This window comes from Halichoeres trimaculatus, unplaced genomic scaffold, assembly GCF_033239565.1.
Source record: "Halichoeres trimaculatus isolate MK-OKI-2021-1 unplaced genomic scaffold, fHalTri1.1 fHalTri1_scaffold_8, whole genome shotgun sequence".
Taxonomy (NCBI): Eukaryota; Metazoa; Chordata; class Actinopteri; order Labriformes; family Labridae; genus Halichoeres; species Halichoeres trimaculatus.
Genome location: NW_027437186.1, coordinates 3,412,003 through 3,427,099, shown reverse-complemented (window position 1 = coordinate 3,427,099; position 15,097 = coordinate 3,412,003). Strand labels below are relative to the sequence as shown.

At 41.3% G+C, this 15,097-nt stretch overlaps 1 protein-coding gene across 1 annotated transcript in view; it reads right to left on the bottom strand.

Moving 5' to 3' along the window:
- The window catches only part of fancl (FA complementation group L), a 47,632-nt gene that overhangs the window by 297 nt on the left and 32,238 nt on the right, over positions 1-15,097 (bottom strand). Inside the window, exons 10-13 of the mRNA XM_074676346.1 lie at positions 12,680-12,725; positions 10,108-10,189; positions 7,052-7,168; positions 3,794-3,865 (exon numbers count right to left, since the gene is read on the bottom strand). Coding sequence (XP_074532447.1) covers positions 3,794-3,865; positions 7,052-7,168; positions 10,108-10,189; positions 12,680-12,725 — 317 coding nt within the window. The remainder of the gene's footprint in view (positions 1-3,793; positions 3,866-7,051; positions 7,169-10,107; positions 10,190-12,679; positions 12,726-15,097) is intronic.

The window sequence follows — 15,097 nt, the reverse complement described above, 5'->3', positions numbered from 1 at the left end:
TTACTGAGGGAAGCTGGACCCACTAAGCAAAAACTAAAATCTGATCAAACATTCATGTTTCATTTTCAGTGAAGGTGTCTTATTAGACTCCATATGAGCCACATTCAGGCGACAAGTCCAGAAAAGTGTCTTGTTTTCAATGAAAGACAAAAAGGACACCTGAATTGCTTCCAAGATACTTGTGCTGTTTATTGTTTTCTTGTCATTTCAAGAAACCACACGACTAAATTTTTTTGCACATTTTTTCTCTTTACAAGCAGTTCATGCATGATGTTTGTCCTGATATCTTGAAATAAGATGTTTTTCTGGACTTTTTGGATGAATCTGGCTTTTGCTAACTAAAAATAAGACGTGAATACTTGCTCAGTTTGACATTTTGCATCATTACAGGTACGTGTATGTTTCAGCTCAGGGCTCAGCAGACACTGAGAAACTGAGCATGTGAAGGTTGTGAGTCAGTGAACTCCAAACTTATTGTGAAGTCTGTAGTTCCATGATTTCTGAAGTAAACGTGTATGTTCCACTCACTGCTGTAGACTGATTTTCTCCAAGTGTTGAACATTACAGACAGAATCTCCACAAAACTAAACGTGTTGGTTTTAGGGATGGCCAGATACCAATACCAGCCTTTTTTCAAGGTATCGGTACTCGTGAAGGCTGCAGATACCAGGGGTTTAACACTACTGCAAATGTGCACCAGGTCCTTTACAGACAATATGAATAAACCAGGAGGAGTTAACAGTTAAACTTTTTTATTTTGCACTTTAGTTTACTTTAGAAATACTACTTACTTAAACTCTGACAGTTCTTAGTTTCACTGTGCACTTTTAATTTTTTTCTTTTTTTTAAAATTGATCAAAAAAGTTCTAAACTCAGAGAGAGTAGTTTGTGTTTTATTTGGACTCAATTTCAGAGTGACTGTGCTGTCTTTGATCAAAATGATCTGTCACTGTTAATTGAAATTTTATGTATCAAAAGTACTAGTAGTATTGGTACTCGGTATCGGTGAGTACTTAAGAAAACTCGTCCTGGTATCGGTCTGCATAAAAAGTGGTATCGAACATCCCTAGTTGGTTTTATTCACTGGATTTCAGCAGAGACTGCTGAGGCAGGCTGGTCTCAGTGTAACCAGGCTCTGGTGGCAGAACTGCTGACTATGGCAGGACCTGCTCAAGTTTCTGCTCTAAAAACAGCTTTCTGAATGGGTGTGTAAGAGGTTTCTGGTGTTTCTGTAGCCAGTCTCTAGTAGACACTCAGTCAAATGCAATTCTACATTTTTTTTAAAATTATTTTTTTGTCTTTAATGCGATAGAAGACAGTTGATAGTAAGGATGTACCAGTCCAACTTCTCTGGTCCTGATACTGACACTAATACTGATAATCTGTAATCTGCATGCCCTACTGTGGGACAAGACTGGTAAGTTTTGAGTAAAAGAAAAAAAGTGAGTACATGTTAAGGGTGTAATCAAATAAGAATAATGTCAAAATAGATTTTAAAGATGTATGAAATGAAATCAGGAAAAAAAATTAAAATATTGAAAGTGCCCAAACTTAGTGCATGACTGTAAGTATTTCACACAAAATATTCAGTTTCTGCAAGTCTGTCAGAATAAAGTCTGATAATGTGGTGTGTGTATATATATATATATATATATATATATATATATATATATATATATATATATATATATATATATATATATATACACACACACATGATGTCTGAGAAAATGCTAACTGTTGACCATCCTACCTCACATTCCCTGGCGCTCACGTGAGCTAAAGCTAATGTACTTGAGCTGATCTTTCTGCCCCACAGAGTTCAGTGCTGGTTGTTTTTAACAGGTGGTTGTTTGAAAGCGCTCAGTTTAATTTTGAGGGTCTGAACAGGAGATATGACTTCACTGTTTGTTTCCAGACTGATCCACTGAGAGCTGTCAGCCGTTTCATAAACACACTTACCCTGTTTGTGAGATAGCTACTGTGGATAGGTGACAGTTCAGGACAGGACATTAATTTCACAGGTTAACTATTCTCTATCTATAGTGTGGTAATACAATAGACATAATATTAATTCTTAAGTTACTCCTAGTTCTAGAGGTACTGATGCTAGTTTCTAGCTCGTTCTCAATATCCTCAGTTTAGGCCATTCTGAAGATCTCGTTGAAACGCTCCATTTCCAGAATGACCTCCAGTAACCTCGCAATGTCACAGCCCTTTGTGCTCTGATTGGTCAGTTCTATCAGAGGGGCGGAGGGGGTAGAGCCAGGGGGTGGTTTTTGCAGCATGGCAGTATTTACAAAATCGCCACATTGAATGGGGCAGACCGAGCGAGTTTGCTGTTTGCCAAAACTTCACCGTAAGGCATTGAGAGCACTAATAAAATGGCAGAGTGTAGGATACGTCCTTTTGTATTGGACCCCGAGTCAGACCCGGACGGTTCTGCAGCTCAGGAGGAAGAAAATCCACCTGGACACAGATCATCTCAGGACGCTTCAGTGTGGTGAGTCAAACCGCTACTGTAACATGTATAGTTTAAACGTGGAAATATAGGCAGACTTCACCAATAAACTATTTCTATAACAGGGCTCCATCCTGCTCCTTCACTTTTCTCTGTCTGTTTTATCCATCATGCTGAAAGTGTAGTCTAAAGATCGCCTCTACCGTCAGTTCGTTGCTATGTTATTACCGCAGCATTATTGTGGTCCAGGTTCACAGTGCATGTCAGAACAAGCATGCAAATATCACAGTCTCACAAGTATTAAGACGTCTGCTAAAACTACAGTGTTTTAACTGCTAATTCACCATGTAAAGCCGAGCTGCTCAGCAGAGCAGAGTCCCTGCATCCAGCACTCAGTCAGTCGGCTCTTGGTGGGTGTATCCCTTGGTGGTGGTTGTGTGACTAACTGACTTCACAGAGGAGGAGCTGCTTTATCAGATTACTCCAATAAAAAGAAAGGATCCTCGTGTCGTCACGAAGGTCGAAATCTCGCGGCCAAATGGCAATGACCTATTTTCAGAGGCATCAAATCTCGTTCTAGGATATCAGAAAAAATTCAATATCTCATTTTTTGAAAATTCAGGGGGTGAAAGGTCTTGTTTTCAAATGTATTATATTATATGCAAGTATTAAATCAGGGATCAGCATGATATGTCCCCTTGAAATCCAAGCAAACAGCTGGATTTTTCAGCAGATGAAGACACTTCAATTGTTCATTTTCCATTTGGAGCCTTGTCATCAAGGAGACTGTTAAGTTAAATAACAGTTTGAACAAACATGTATTTTCATTAGACGTACAGGTCTGTCAGGTCTTTCTTTACAAGGATCAGGTCCATCACTGTAAACTTTGGGCTGTAAGTTAAAGTTAATTCAGAATTTTACCAATTAGCACTTAAGAGTCCAAAAACTGTAAATTAGGGCTCTGGTTCAAAAACAGCATGTTTTTCCTTTAATAAAGGTTTTAACTAAGTGTGCTATGCAGGGTAGCTTTGTAAAAACATGAAGTGGGCACTTAATGCTGACAAGACTGTAAATGAAGGACTCTGAAACTGACTCAAACACCATAAATGGAAGGAAAAGCTTATTTCATTAGGCTTGAACGGATGTGCTGTTGAAATAAATGGAACATTATGTCTTCCTGCTTCATGGAGTGCAAAGTGAATGCAGAACATTGTGGACACACTCAGCAGGCTTTGATCAGAGAGAAGGGTGTGTGTGTGATGTATAGAGTCATGCTAATGAAGTTGTGTGAACATCTTTTGATGTTGTGCCACGCTCAGGGTGAACACATACCTTGCTGCAGTAAGGACACTCTCCAAAAACAATGTTGAAGCTCTGCCTGCTGGAGGGCAGCGCTCGCAGCCACTGAGGGAAGAAGAAGAAAAAGTGTTTTATCAAATCATTACCTTGGATGTGTCGGTGTCAAGTGATGATGCTTGTTCCAATGCTCACTTCTGACTGCACACTTTCAAAGAATGTACAAGACACTGCAGTACTTTGAAGGCTTTTATGAGCAACTTTAGAGTACGCTCCCGCCACTTGTTCAAGGCTATTAAAGAGATCTACAGAGAGAGAGAATATTTCAGCTGAATACAGAGTCTATGGATGCAGTCGTCTTTACTGAGGCAGAACCTGAGACAAGAAGCAACATCAGCAGTCTCCATCTTTATCTTCAGCTGCTTTTCCACCACAGGGATGAGGTCTAAATCCAGCTACCCCTAAAAACAGCCCTGCTCAGAGGGTAGTACTTTCTAGAGATGCAGGAACTTTGGGAGGCGGGGCCTGCACACTGACGTTTTTGATTGGAGGAGCAGCCAGAGAGTTTTTATTCCCCGTCCTCCCTCTGTCCACAATCAGACAAACCCCAGCTGTGAAGGATTTGGTTTAGTACCTCCTGAACAATGGTCTTCTTTGAACCTGAGGGGCTGTTTACATAACACGGTTTTAGGATGAAACACATAAGTATTGTTGTGTTTCAGCCTCTTGTTTACACATGAACAGCATTTTAGCCGACTTAGATTGCAAACTTTTGAAAACAGAAAAAATAGATTTTTTCTGACACGCTGGGGCCACCTTTACTGTGTAAACAGAAAGCCGGCGTTTTCAAAAACTGACATCAGGGCCCTATTCTAAGAAGCAAGTTCAGCCTAGTGAGATAGCCTTGGAGCTACCTCGCTGAACTGAGCGCAGTAGCCGGCGGTCTCGCTACACGATTTGACGACGCTGGTTATCAACCTCATAAGAGGATCCAGCTAGGCAACGAGCGCGTGCACACATATAAGGCGGAGCCTGCTGCATCTGACCAATCGCGAACATGGAGCAGTCTGGAGCGTCAGAGCAGGCCGGAGAGAGAAGGAGCGCATACTTCACACAGGAGGAGCAGGAGGTGATCATGAGGAAGTATGACAAGGTGAAACATGTAATTAACGTTAAAAGCAACACTGTCCCCGCTGCTAAAGCACGGAAGGAGTGCTGGCAGAAAATTGCTGACAGTCTAAATGCTTAAGTGTAGAGCAAAAAAAATCTTTTGTGCCATTATCATCCTGAAATAGCACTCTTCACCATGCACTTTTACTGTAACATGCGCCATACCTAATTTATTTCTGAGATGACTTTATTCATTTGTTCATTCCTATCGTGTTTACATTTTTTGTGTGATATGTAGCCCACATTAGCCCTACATGAATTCCTGTCACAATTTTAATACGGGCAATAAAATATTGTCATGGAACAGAAGTGTTGGCAATGAAGATCTTATTACAGTGAGAGTTCTTCATTCCCTTTAACTTCCTGTCATGTACTACCAACCCCTCCCTGGAAAACCGGTAACTTTCACAAAAGTGGTCATCCGTAAAAAGAGAGTGGGTCAGTGCGGTCCCTGAAAACTCAGGCGGGCCGGAGTGCTCCTCAGACAATGCGAGCTCTGATGTCCACGGGATCCTCTAAGAACAGACAAGCCATGTTTTTGGTGAGGGCTCATTGGTCAGTGGGCGGGGTTTTTATAGTCCGCGAGTTCAATCTGGATCCTAACCTGCCCCGGAGCAGGTTAGCCGTTCAGCGTATGTTGCCATGGAGACTCGCCTCGCTGAGGTGTGATCCCGTGTCGTAGAACAGGGACTCTGGAACCTTTCCTCAAAGCTACCTCGCTGGGCAGTAATCCTGCTTCGTAGAACAGGGCCCAGGCTCTGTTTGAGCATGTCGTCATGGGCCACTACCATGTTTGTGCTTGTGCTGCTCAATCTGCTGACTGTCTTTACACAAAATGAGCATCCGTTGCTCCACTTCTACTCTTAGCATTCACCAACACACCAGATGACCGGCCCAGGTCTACTTTAGTGGAGATCTACCAAAAGCCGCTTCTGAACAAGATAGTTGTAGCGCCATCTACAGGCCTGGCATACTTACTGCAGCGTTTTCAGTCCCTCAGTGTTTCTGTGTAAGCTCAGATTTTTTTCTTTGCGTTTTGGGATGAAATGTTGTTGTGTAAATGGGGCCTGAGTGTGTCCCTGTCAGCTCCCAGTGTTCCAGTTTAAAGAGTGACCCTGTGAATTGGAGACCTTCAGCTGAGAAGTCCTCAGGGATAAATCCTTGTTTATTTTTTGTATGCAGATCAAAGCGTCCTCATCATGTCAATAGGGTCACCTTTCTTGCTTCAGATGAGATCAGAGTTCAACACTTTTTCATATCACTTCTTCTCACAGACAGGAAAATATCACAGCAATCATCTTTGAACCTGTACTGCAATTTTTCAGGTTGCAGTGGAATCTTGGGTTGATGTTTCCTGTGAACGTCTTATCAATCTTGCACAGCTTTTTTGACACCATTTTTTCTCTACTTATCCTCACTGGGTTGATATGAATCACTGCCATGACCAAATGATCACAAAATGTGTTTTGTTGTTTTTCTGTTGTTAAAGTCTCGGTGAGGAGTTTCTAAGTGATCTTGAAAAAGTCTCCCCTCTAGGTATACACCTGATCATAATCCACACTTTAAAATGAGATCCTAAATGCTACTTCTTAGCTTCAGGATCGGGTCGGGCAGGAACAGATTTATTCACGGCACGTCTAAGTCTCTATGACAACACCACGTCGGCTGATGAAGTTTAGCAGTGAGAAGAGAGATCCGTGTTTTTCTCCCCTGAAAATGATTTCTGTGATTAATTTTGTAGTGATAGTGGACACTAGAGCCAAACTGTCAGACAGAAAAAGGGCAGAAGAGCAGAAGAAAGACAAACAGGAGAGACAGAGCCTGAGCTAAAGGCTAACACAGGGGCTAATCAGTTTGTGCTAATGTTCATTAATTGGTGACACACTGCATCAGTCTACCTCATGACCCTGAGCTGGGCAAGGGAAACTTGTTCAGAGTTACCGAGTGTGACGCTATGAGAGCAAAGTGGCAGCCTGTGTCTGCTCTTCTGATCAGTCACTCAAAAATAGTCTTTGAGAACAAAAACGCGGGGACTAAATCATGATATGATCGTTTGTGCCTGAACCTCCACCCCAAGGTTGTGAGTGCAATGTGTGTTTGTGTGTGTGTGTGTTTATTCCATACCTCATAAAGACATTCCTGGTGGAAAGGCTGGCCACAGCGAGGGTCGTTACACACCTGATCAGGGATGGCAGCCTCCAGACGATAAGAGTAACAGATCCCACACTCAACACTGAAGCTCTGCACACACAGGCACAGAAAACACACACTGAGACATTCAGTCAAACACATTCAGATAGTTCTATCCTTTTAAACAATGGCCTCATGATTAGGGATGGGTAGCGACTGAATTCTGTCAGTAGTACCGAGTACTGTTGAACTGTGTGGGAGTGGAAGAGTAGCTAATTTTCCATGCTGGACATGAACACAGCATTGCGTATTAATACTTCTTATATTAAACAAATTCAAATTTATTAATACATAAACACACGCATAAGTACCAAAAATTGGTACCGTTGCGTACTGGTACTGATTTCCAGGGACCCCGCATTGGTACCGTATTGTTTCAAATGTGAAAGGTACCCATCCCTACTCATGTTTTTATGTTTTCATGTTTTGAAGGTGAAATTGTTCCAGTAGATAAATTAAGCCAGGGTCTGCAACCTGCGGCTTTTTAGCCTCCTTGGAGTGGCTCCCTCCGACCTTTACAAAATGAAATCATTACAATAAATAAAAGTCATTTCTTAATCTAATTCTGATTTATTTACATTTTTTGTTTGTTTCTTTATTTTGTCGAACAGTTATCTTGGTGATACCTTTTTTTTTTTATCATAAAATTTAAAAACAAAGTTTTACTAACTTGTCAACTAAAATATGCAAATGATATGTGGAGAGAAATCAGCAAACAACTTAGGCTGTATTCAGACCAGAAAAGTCCTTTGGTCCGGACCAAAAGCGGACTTTATTTTTTTCGTTTGGTGCGGTTCGTATTCAGATTGTACTTTCTGCAAGTGGACTATATTCTGTAAACACATCCACGTGTGTGACAATCAGTGCTCTCATTGGACAGCACTGACAAAGGCGGCACACAGAATACAGACCTGGAAACGGAGGTAAACATGTGTTTGTGCTCTTATTAGAGCTGAAAAATCATTTCCAGTTTCAAGAGCAGCTTCTTCAAAGCAGCTTAACAACACCGTTTCAAATTTTGGAACAGCGAAGATGAATGCACGCAGCAAGGAGACGCTATGCTCTGCGTGTCCTGACCCACAACAGCGTGGCTAAACAGAAGACTGAGGATCAGGTATGAACCAAAGATGGTTAGGTTACGGTGGCTTTATAGGCCCAAAAAGTGCATGTGTCCTGTAGTTAGTTTGGATGGACCTTGGTTTGTATTCAGACCTGCACCGGAGAACCACGAACCGCACCAGAGTTTGTATGGAAGTGGACAGAGACCACCTCAAAAAGTGGGTCTCGGTCCGGTTGTTTGGTCTGCACCAGGGATCGTTTGTGTCTATTCACACCTGCATGGAAAGTCCGCACTAGCGTGGGAAACGAACCCTGGTCCGTTTAAAGTGGACCAAACAGTCCAGGTCTGAATACGCCTTTACATTTGTAACGTTGCAAGACAATTTTTAGAATAAGAACAAAAGCATTTGCTGGAAAGAAACAAAATGAAGAGGAATGAGAGAAACAGATTTTGGAAATCCACTGAAATGGACATTAGTCACAAATAATCTTAATTTTCTGTTTATTTTATCATTAAGCTGCTAAACTGTAGCTGTATATTCTTGTATTTAAGTGGGCTAGTTTTTATTTTATGAATTTTACACAAATATGGAAAGGACTCAAATAGGCCGATATATTTCAATGTTAACTTCAACTGAAAGTAGCCTTCACAAGTACACTACACTTCTGTTTGGGGTTTTCTTTTGTTAGAACAGGTAAAAACAGACAAAGAATAAAAATGATAAAACTTTACAAGCTGTGTTGTGTTTTTGCTGCTTCAGCTACTTTTCTTTGGCGAAGGTGGAGGTCAAAATGTCTCTTTTCATAGCAGAGGTTGTAGACCCCTGGTCTAAGCTTTTATAAAATAACATGCACAAGACTCTGAAACCATCAACACACATTGGTGATTTCTTCAGAGGAAGAACTAAAAGCTGAGATAAGACTTTCTAAACCAGAATAAACCTTAACATCTGTCTCTTTAGAGCCACTAGACCCCACTGATTAAAATTTGACTCTTCAAATTTCAGAGCTGCTGTTAGTGAGAAACTCTGGAGGTCAAAAGGTCAAAACAACAACCAAAAAAAAACTGACCAATCAAAACAAAGGTAGAAATGCAACTCCTGCATCCTCCCGTGTGAAGAGAAAGGGACAAAGTCGTCTGGCCCCAGAATTTGTACAAAATAAATAAATAAAAACAGTAATAATAATTAATTTTACCAGTCCCCTTTAAGAGTCATTCTCTGTCAGCACTGAGAGCTTTACAGCATCTTCAGTCAGAGCGGCGGTGCTGACATCACCCTGAGCTCTCCTCTCTCTTAAGTCCCACCATCACAGGCTTATCACACACTCCTCTCTCTGCTCTCGTTTGCATTTGGCTGTAATGAGTAGCTCCTGTTTTTCTGGGGCTATCCATTAAGAGGGAAGGTGGCAGGTAAAAAAAAGAAAAAAAAAAAGGGAAAAAAAAAATCAACATCTGGTCAACTCAACTTTTTTGCACTCCTCTGAATGTTAATGAAGCTGAGGCATTAATCACCGCAGCGACAGCGGATAAACACGACGCCCTTTTAACCCATCCGTAGAGAGGAGGGGAAAGAAGGAGTGCTTAAAAAAGGGGGAGATAAATGGTTTTGCGTGATTAAAGCGATTTGATAGAGCAGAGAATTCTGCCATCTTTGTTATTCTAATCATCTTTTCTGTAAACAACCCAATTAAAGGGAGAATTTGTGCCCACCTCATGGAAAAAACTCAACACAGGAAGAGAGAGAAATATGGAAATAGACAGAGAAATAGGCAGTAGCATATGTCCGCCCCCTTATAACTTGAAGCTCAAACACACACTCACACACAGACACAAGCATGCATGCATAGATGTAAACACACACAGCTCCTGGAGGTAGCCGTGATGGGAACGGACATGTTTGAAATGGAAAGGGGGCAACTGTGTGACATACAGATTTTTCGTGGGTGGCAGGTGACGGGAATTCGATCTCCAAAACATCCCGGAGGTTGTGCAAGACGCTGGAGTCCGGGTTCCTGCCAGCAGACCACAGACAGCTCCTTCACACACTAATTAACCACATGCAAATGAGCCTGCAAAGACACTGGGGGATGATTAGGAGACTTTCACCATTAGTATAAAAAAAAAAAGATTTAAAAAAAGCCAGAGCATTTATCTTTGCTGCTTCAAACTGAACGCTGGCGGGGGTGGAGGGAGATTTTCTCAGACGTGTCATGCAGGGAGGCAAATGTTAAAACCTGTGGTGAAATGTAAAACCTGCACTTTATTTGAAAAGTGTAATTTTTTCCTCCTGAGTGATAATCAGGAACTGGCATGCATAGTTTGACTCATCAGGCGCTGATAACACAGGCTCCTATAGAGGTGCAAACATTCACATATAAAAAGACAGAAAGCTCTGCTGAAAGTCAACAAGCCCCCCAAGAAAAGACCAAAACCAACACTGAGGGGATCTAACCAGCACTGTTTGACATCCTCACACACCCAGCTCACAAACACATCTTTAAAACAGTGTGTTCTCAAGAATGAGTCTGACGTTTATGTGTTTGAGTTAAATCTTTGTTTTTCTTTTAAGCTCACTCCATCATTCAACATATGGTATGCCATGTATGTTTGAAGGTGCAGTGAACACGTTTGCCTCCTAAAGCTCCCTTTCAAATGAATTTAGCTGAGTACCCCCTTGTATGGCTGGGAAAATCTTTTAGGAAATAATACAGGAAAAAAACACAAACGGAAAGGAAACATTCCTCCGCACACTGAGGATTACGGGTGGGAGAAAAATCAGTGCAAGATATATCAGGATTTTTTGTTTGACAATATCAATCGTGATTCTTTGTCAGAAAAATGTTCTTTTTTTCAATCCAAATTTTTCATTTTAGTCTTTGTTTATAAACTGGATTGGAAAAAAGTTGACAGTTTTCTCCAGCAGAGGGCGAAATCACTGATACCTTCAGCTGAGAGTCACCAGGGGCCTGTACTAAGAAGCTGGATTAGCTCTTAGAGAGATAACTTCCTGGATAAGTTTCCGGTTTTACGTGCAACGAATGTGGATCTCTTTTTATCCCGACACGTTGCCCCGGTAACTGATGCTGAACGCCAAACCTGGTCCGGAGCAGGTTAAGTTCCAGGATAAGAGCTCACGGGGTGTGGCAGACCGCCTGCTGACCAATCGGTTCCCTCGGGCGGGCATATAAGACCACTCAGTCACCAATTTGCTCAGTCGGAGTGAAGTCCTCCGGCGCGGGACCGCCCCCTGTCTTTTTGGCCCAACATTTTTTCTTATGAGCTGTGAACAAACAATATCTTACTGATCCTCATAACTGAGACATTGTCAGGGAAAAGTAGAAATGTGTGCAAATGGAATCTTTCATACTGACCACTTTGAATGATGTTTTTATATTTATTTTTTATTTGCTCCCACATCCTTTTTTCCCCACTGCTATTGCATCTGTAATACAAGTTGCCTATAATGAACGTTTTCCTTGGGATTTGTAGGAAAGTGGACTCTTTCTAATTATGAGGTCGGGTATACTGCTTATCACACACACACTGACTGACAACATGAATGAGTAAGGACCTAACTGCCCGTGTCCTCACATGATAAGATAGGTCTATTAATATCAACATTTTGGGAATTTACACATTCACAGAGTCGGCGATTTTTTGCCAGCAACCCCTCTGGCTTCTCGCGGCTGCAGTCGTGTTGCTCCTGGCCTGGATAATACTGCGGTACTCCTCGTATTTTTTAAGGATTATTTGCTGCTCCTCCGCCGTAAAGTAGGCTGCTCTCTTCTCCATTGTGGACAATGCTCCGGGGCCGCTCACCACGCCCATTTTATGTGTGTGCGCACAGATCCCAGCTGGATTCACTTATCGAGTTGATAACAAGTCTCATAGTACAGCAGATCTGGATGACGGAGATCCGGTGAATTTCAGCGAGTTGTGGCAGAGTTATCCTGGATGACTTCATCCAGCTTTGTAGTGCAGGCCCCAGGTAGCATGGTCGCCACTAACTCCAAAACACCAATTGCTCTGTACAAACCTGATAGACGTTGCCTTTGTTGTATCGTATCGTTTCTGACAACTGGGCAAAGAACAACCGTACATTTTGATGCTCGTCAGAAGCACTGAAGCTAAACGCTGCTTCTGTGGTCAAGATGTGTACACATCTTTTTGATGACGTAGACTGATAATCCCTCTATTAATACATGAGAAGTGTTTTTCTGACTCTAAATCTCATCTTGATATCTTTCACCAGTTAATCCCGTCCCTCACTGTGATGCTGGGCTCTTCTTACAGCTTTAGATGCATTTCTGTGTAAAAGGGCAGTTGTTGGATTTGGTCTTTTTGGGGAGTTTAAGGCAAAATACTTCAGAGAACATAAAAAATCATTTATGATCAGGCCCCTCATAATAATAATTCTAATTCTCATGAAAAAATGAAATATAGGGCAGGATTATTACCACTCATAAAGACACAGGTATAAAAGCTGGATGGAGAAAACTTACCACAAGTGCATGTTAGCGTTGAGCTTATTCCTCAGTGGAGTCACAGCTACAATAAAATAAAGGAACATTATTAGGTGCTTCATGTAAACTGTGCTACTAATAAATCCTTAAATATGATTTGAATCTTCTTTTTCACACATTACAAGCACCTGCAGATTCACTGTTATTGTATATAAGCCTCTGAAAATTAGACTCTGCTAAAACAACATACTCTGCATACCCTCAAACGCCGCCTCTCTTATTTGACAACAGCCCGGCTCAGCGCAGACGGCGGCGTCACCGCTGTCAGATATGAACCATCATTGCTGCCTCTGTTCCACAGGGGAGCTTTGTCTCCGTGCAGCACTCATCACTTTCACTATTTGTTATTCCTACATGCAAAAAGCAATATTTCTGTGCGACCCCTCCTATTTGAGGGTCGCCTCCTGCCTCCCGTCTTCGAGGCTGAGGTGTGTATGTGTTTAATATCTTTTGAGTTGCATTGCTAGGCAACAGGCTAGGTGTTGCATGACCTTGGGTTTACAGAAACAATGGCCGACAATTGACGGGAACTTAAATAGAAAGCTGAAGCTCGCCAGCTGGCTCTGGCGTTTGTGTGGTGAGAATGAAAACGGTGAGTACTCCGACAAGACGGCAGACGACACAAAGCAGCCTGGTCGCAACAAAACATGGAGAAATCTGTGGAAGAGCAGCATCACTGCTTTCCCATCATGCCTGATGGCTCCTCCCTGATCTGATCTGAATACTGCTGGGCTCAGGCACAATTTGCTCTTTATTGCCTGGGTTGATCCTCAGCTGGCAGATTGCTCTGTGACAGCAGACGTCTGATGCTGTGATATAGACCTCATGAGCAGGTTTAGGACACCGCTGATGGTTTGACATATCAAATAATTGATTGATTAGTGTTTAACTTGTGTCAGAAACGTCAGGTTTCAGAAATGTCTCTGTCTTCTGGCCCTGGGCATCAGGAAATTTTAGTTGGTGCTTCTGTTGTGGAATGAGAAGTTATTTTTTAAAGTTTTGGGAAAAGGTTTGAACTTTTGCTATTTATTTCAGACACTTTTTGGAGGTTGTAGTAACTCAGAATAATGAGCTGGGGTGAGTATTGGCAAGACCCTCACAATACAATGCGCATCACAATTCTAGGGTCAGGTACCTTTCACATTTGAAACGATACGGTACCGATTCCCGGTACCTGGCAATCGTATCGGTACTCGACGGTACCAATTTTCGGTACTTTTGTGTGTTGATGTTGTAAAAAATATCAGTATGTTTAATAATAAAATGAAAATTCTTTTCCATTTAACATATTTATTCTTCACTATATAACCTTTTGTTGTTGTGTTTATGTCCAGCACAGAAAATCTCCAACTCTTCTAGTCCCTCACAGTCACAAGGATGCATTAAGGTACTTAAACATGGTACCTTTTGATTTTACGTGAATCGGTACCCGGTACTTTTGACAGAATTTGTTTGGTACCAATAAAATTAACTGATTCGGTACCCATCCCTAGTCACGATACGATAGTTTCACAATATTGGGATATTCTACACAATAAACTATTTGATTGAAAAACAACTTTTCTGTTTTATTGTGTTGAAATAATGAGAGACAGATGCAGTGTTTCATACAAACACTTAACACTTACAACTTAAAAACATCAAGTGCATCAAGTTTGTCACCTAAACTACTGTGACATTAAACTAATGTTCCTAAACATTATTGGGTGAAAGACATGGTCAGTTGGTAAAACTGATTAATGTCACTTGGTGTAGTCAAAGTTACTCAAAAAAAAACTAATATTGCAGAAAACATGACTGTGAATAGTATGTTATCAGTCTACTACACTGTAAAAATTAAAATGATTTTAAACTAACTGATCCAAGAATTGAGAGTTATAGAATAGAATAGACAGTGAAGGTGCAGAAGACAAATTGTACTTCCATCTCACCTAAAGCATAAACTTTTATTCAAACAAAAAAATACTGATATTTGAAATATTGATATTTTAGCATCACTACATAGAGCAGTATTTACATTTTTCCACACCTTTAATAATGAGTCATTAATAGTTTATAACCATCCGCAAATAAGGGTTATAATTTTCTGCTTCATGTTTTAACCAGGGGGTATAAAGTAACGATGCTAAATGATCAGACTAAACCTGTGCAGATTTGTGTGCAAAAAATGCACAAGATCTTAACGAGACTTCTTGTCACCACAAAAGGATCTCCTTCACAACACGGTAAAGGGGCAAGCTTAAAACACCAAGGTCTACCCATAAGTCATGTAGAAATACTACGGGGGCGCCCGAGGGACAGAATTTAGAACAAAAAACCTCTGCTTTAAAGTGATACTCCGGGATGGAACAAGTTGGGTCCTATCACAAGGTTTAGGGCAGAAATTACCCCTACAGC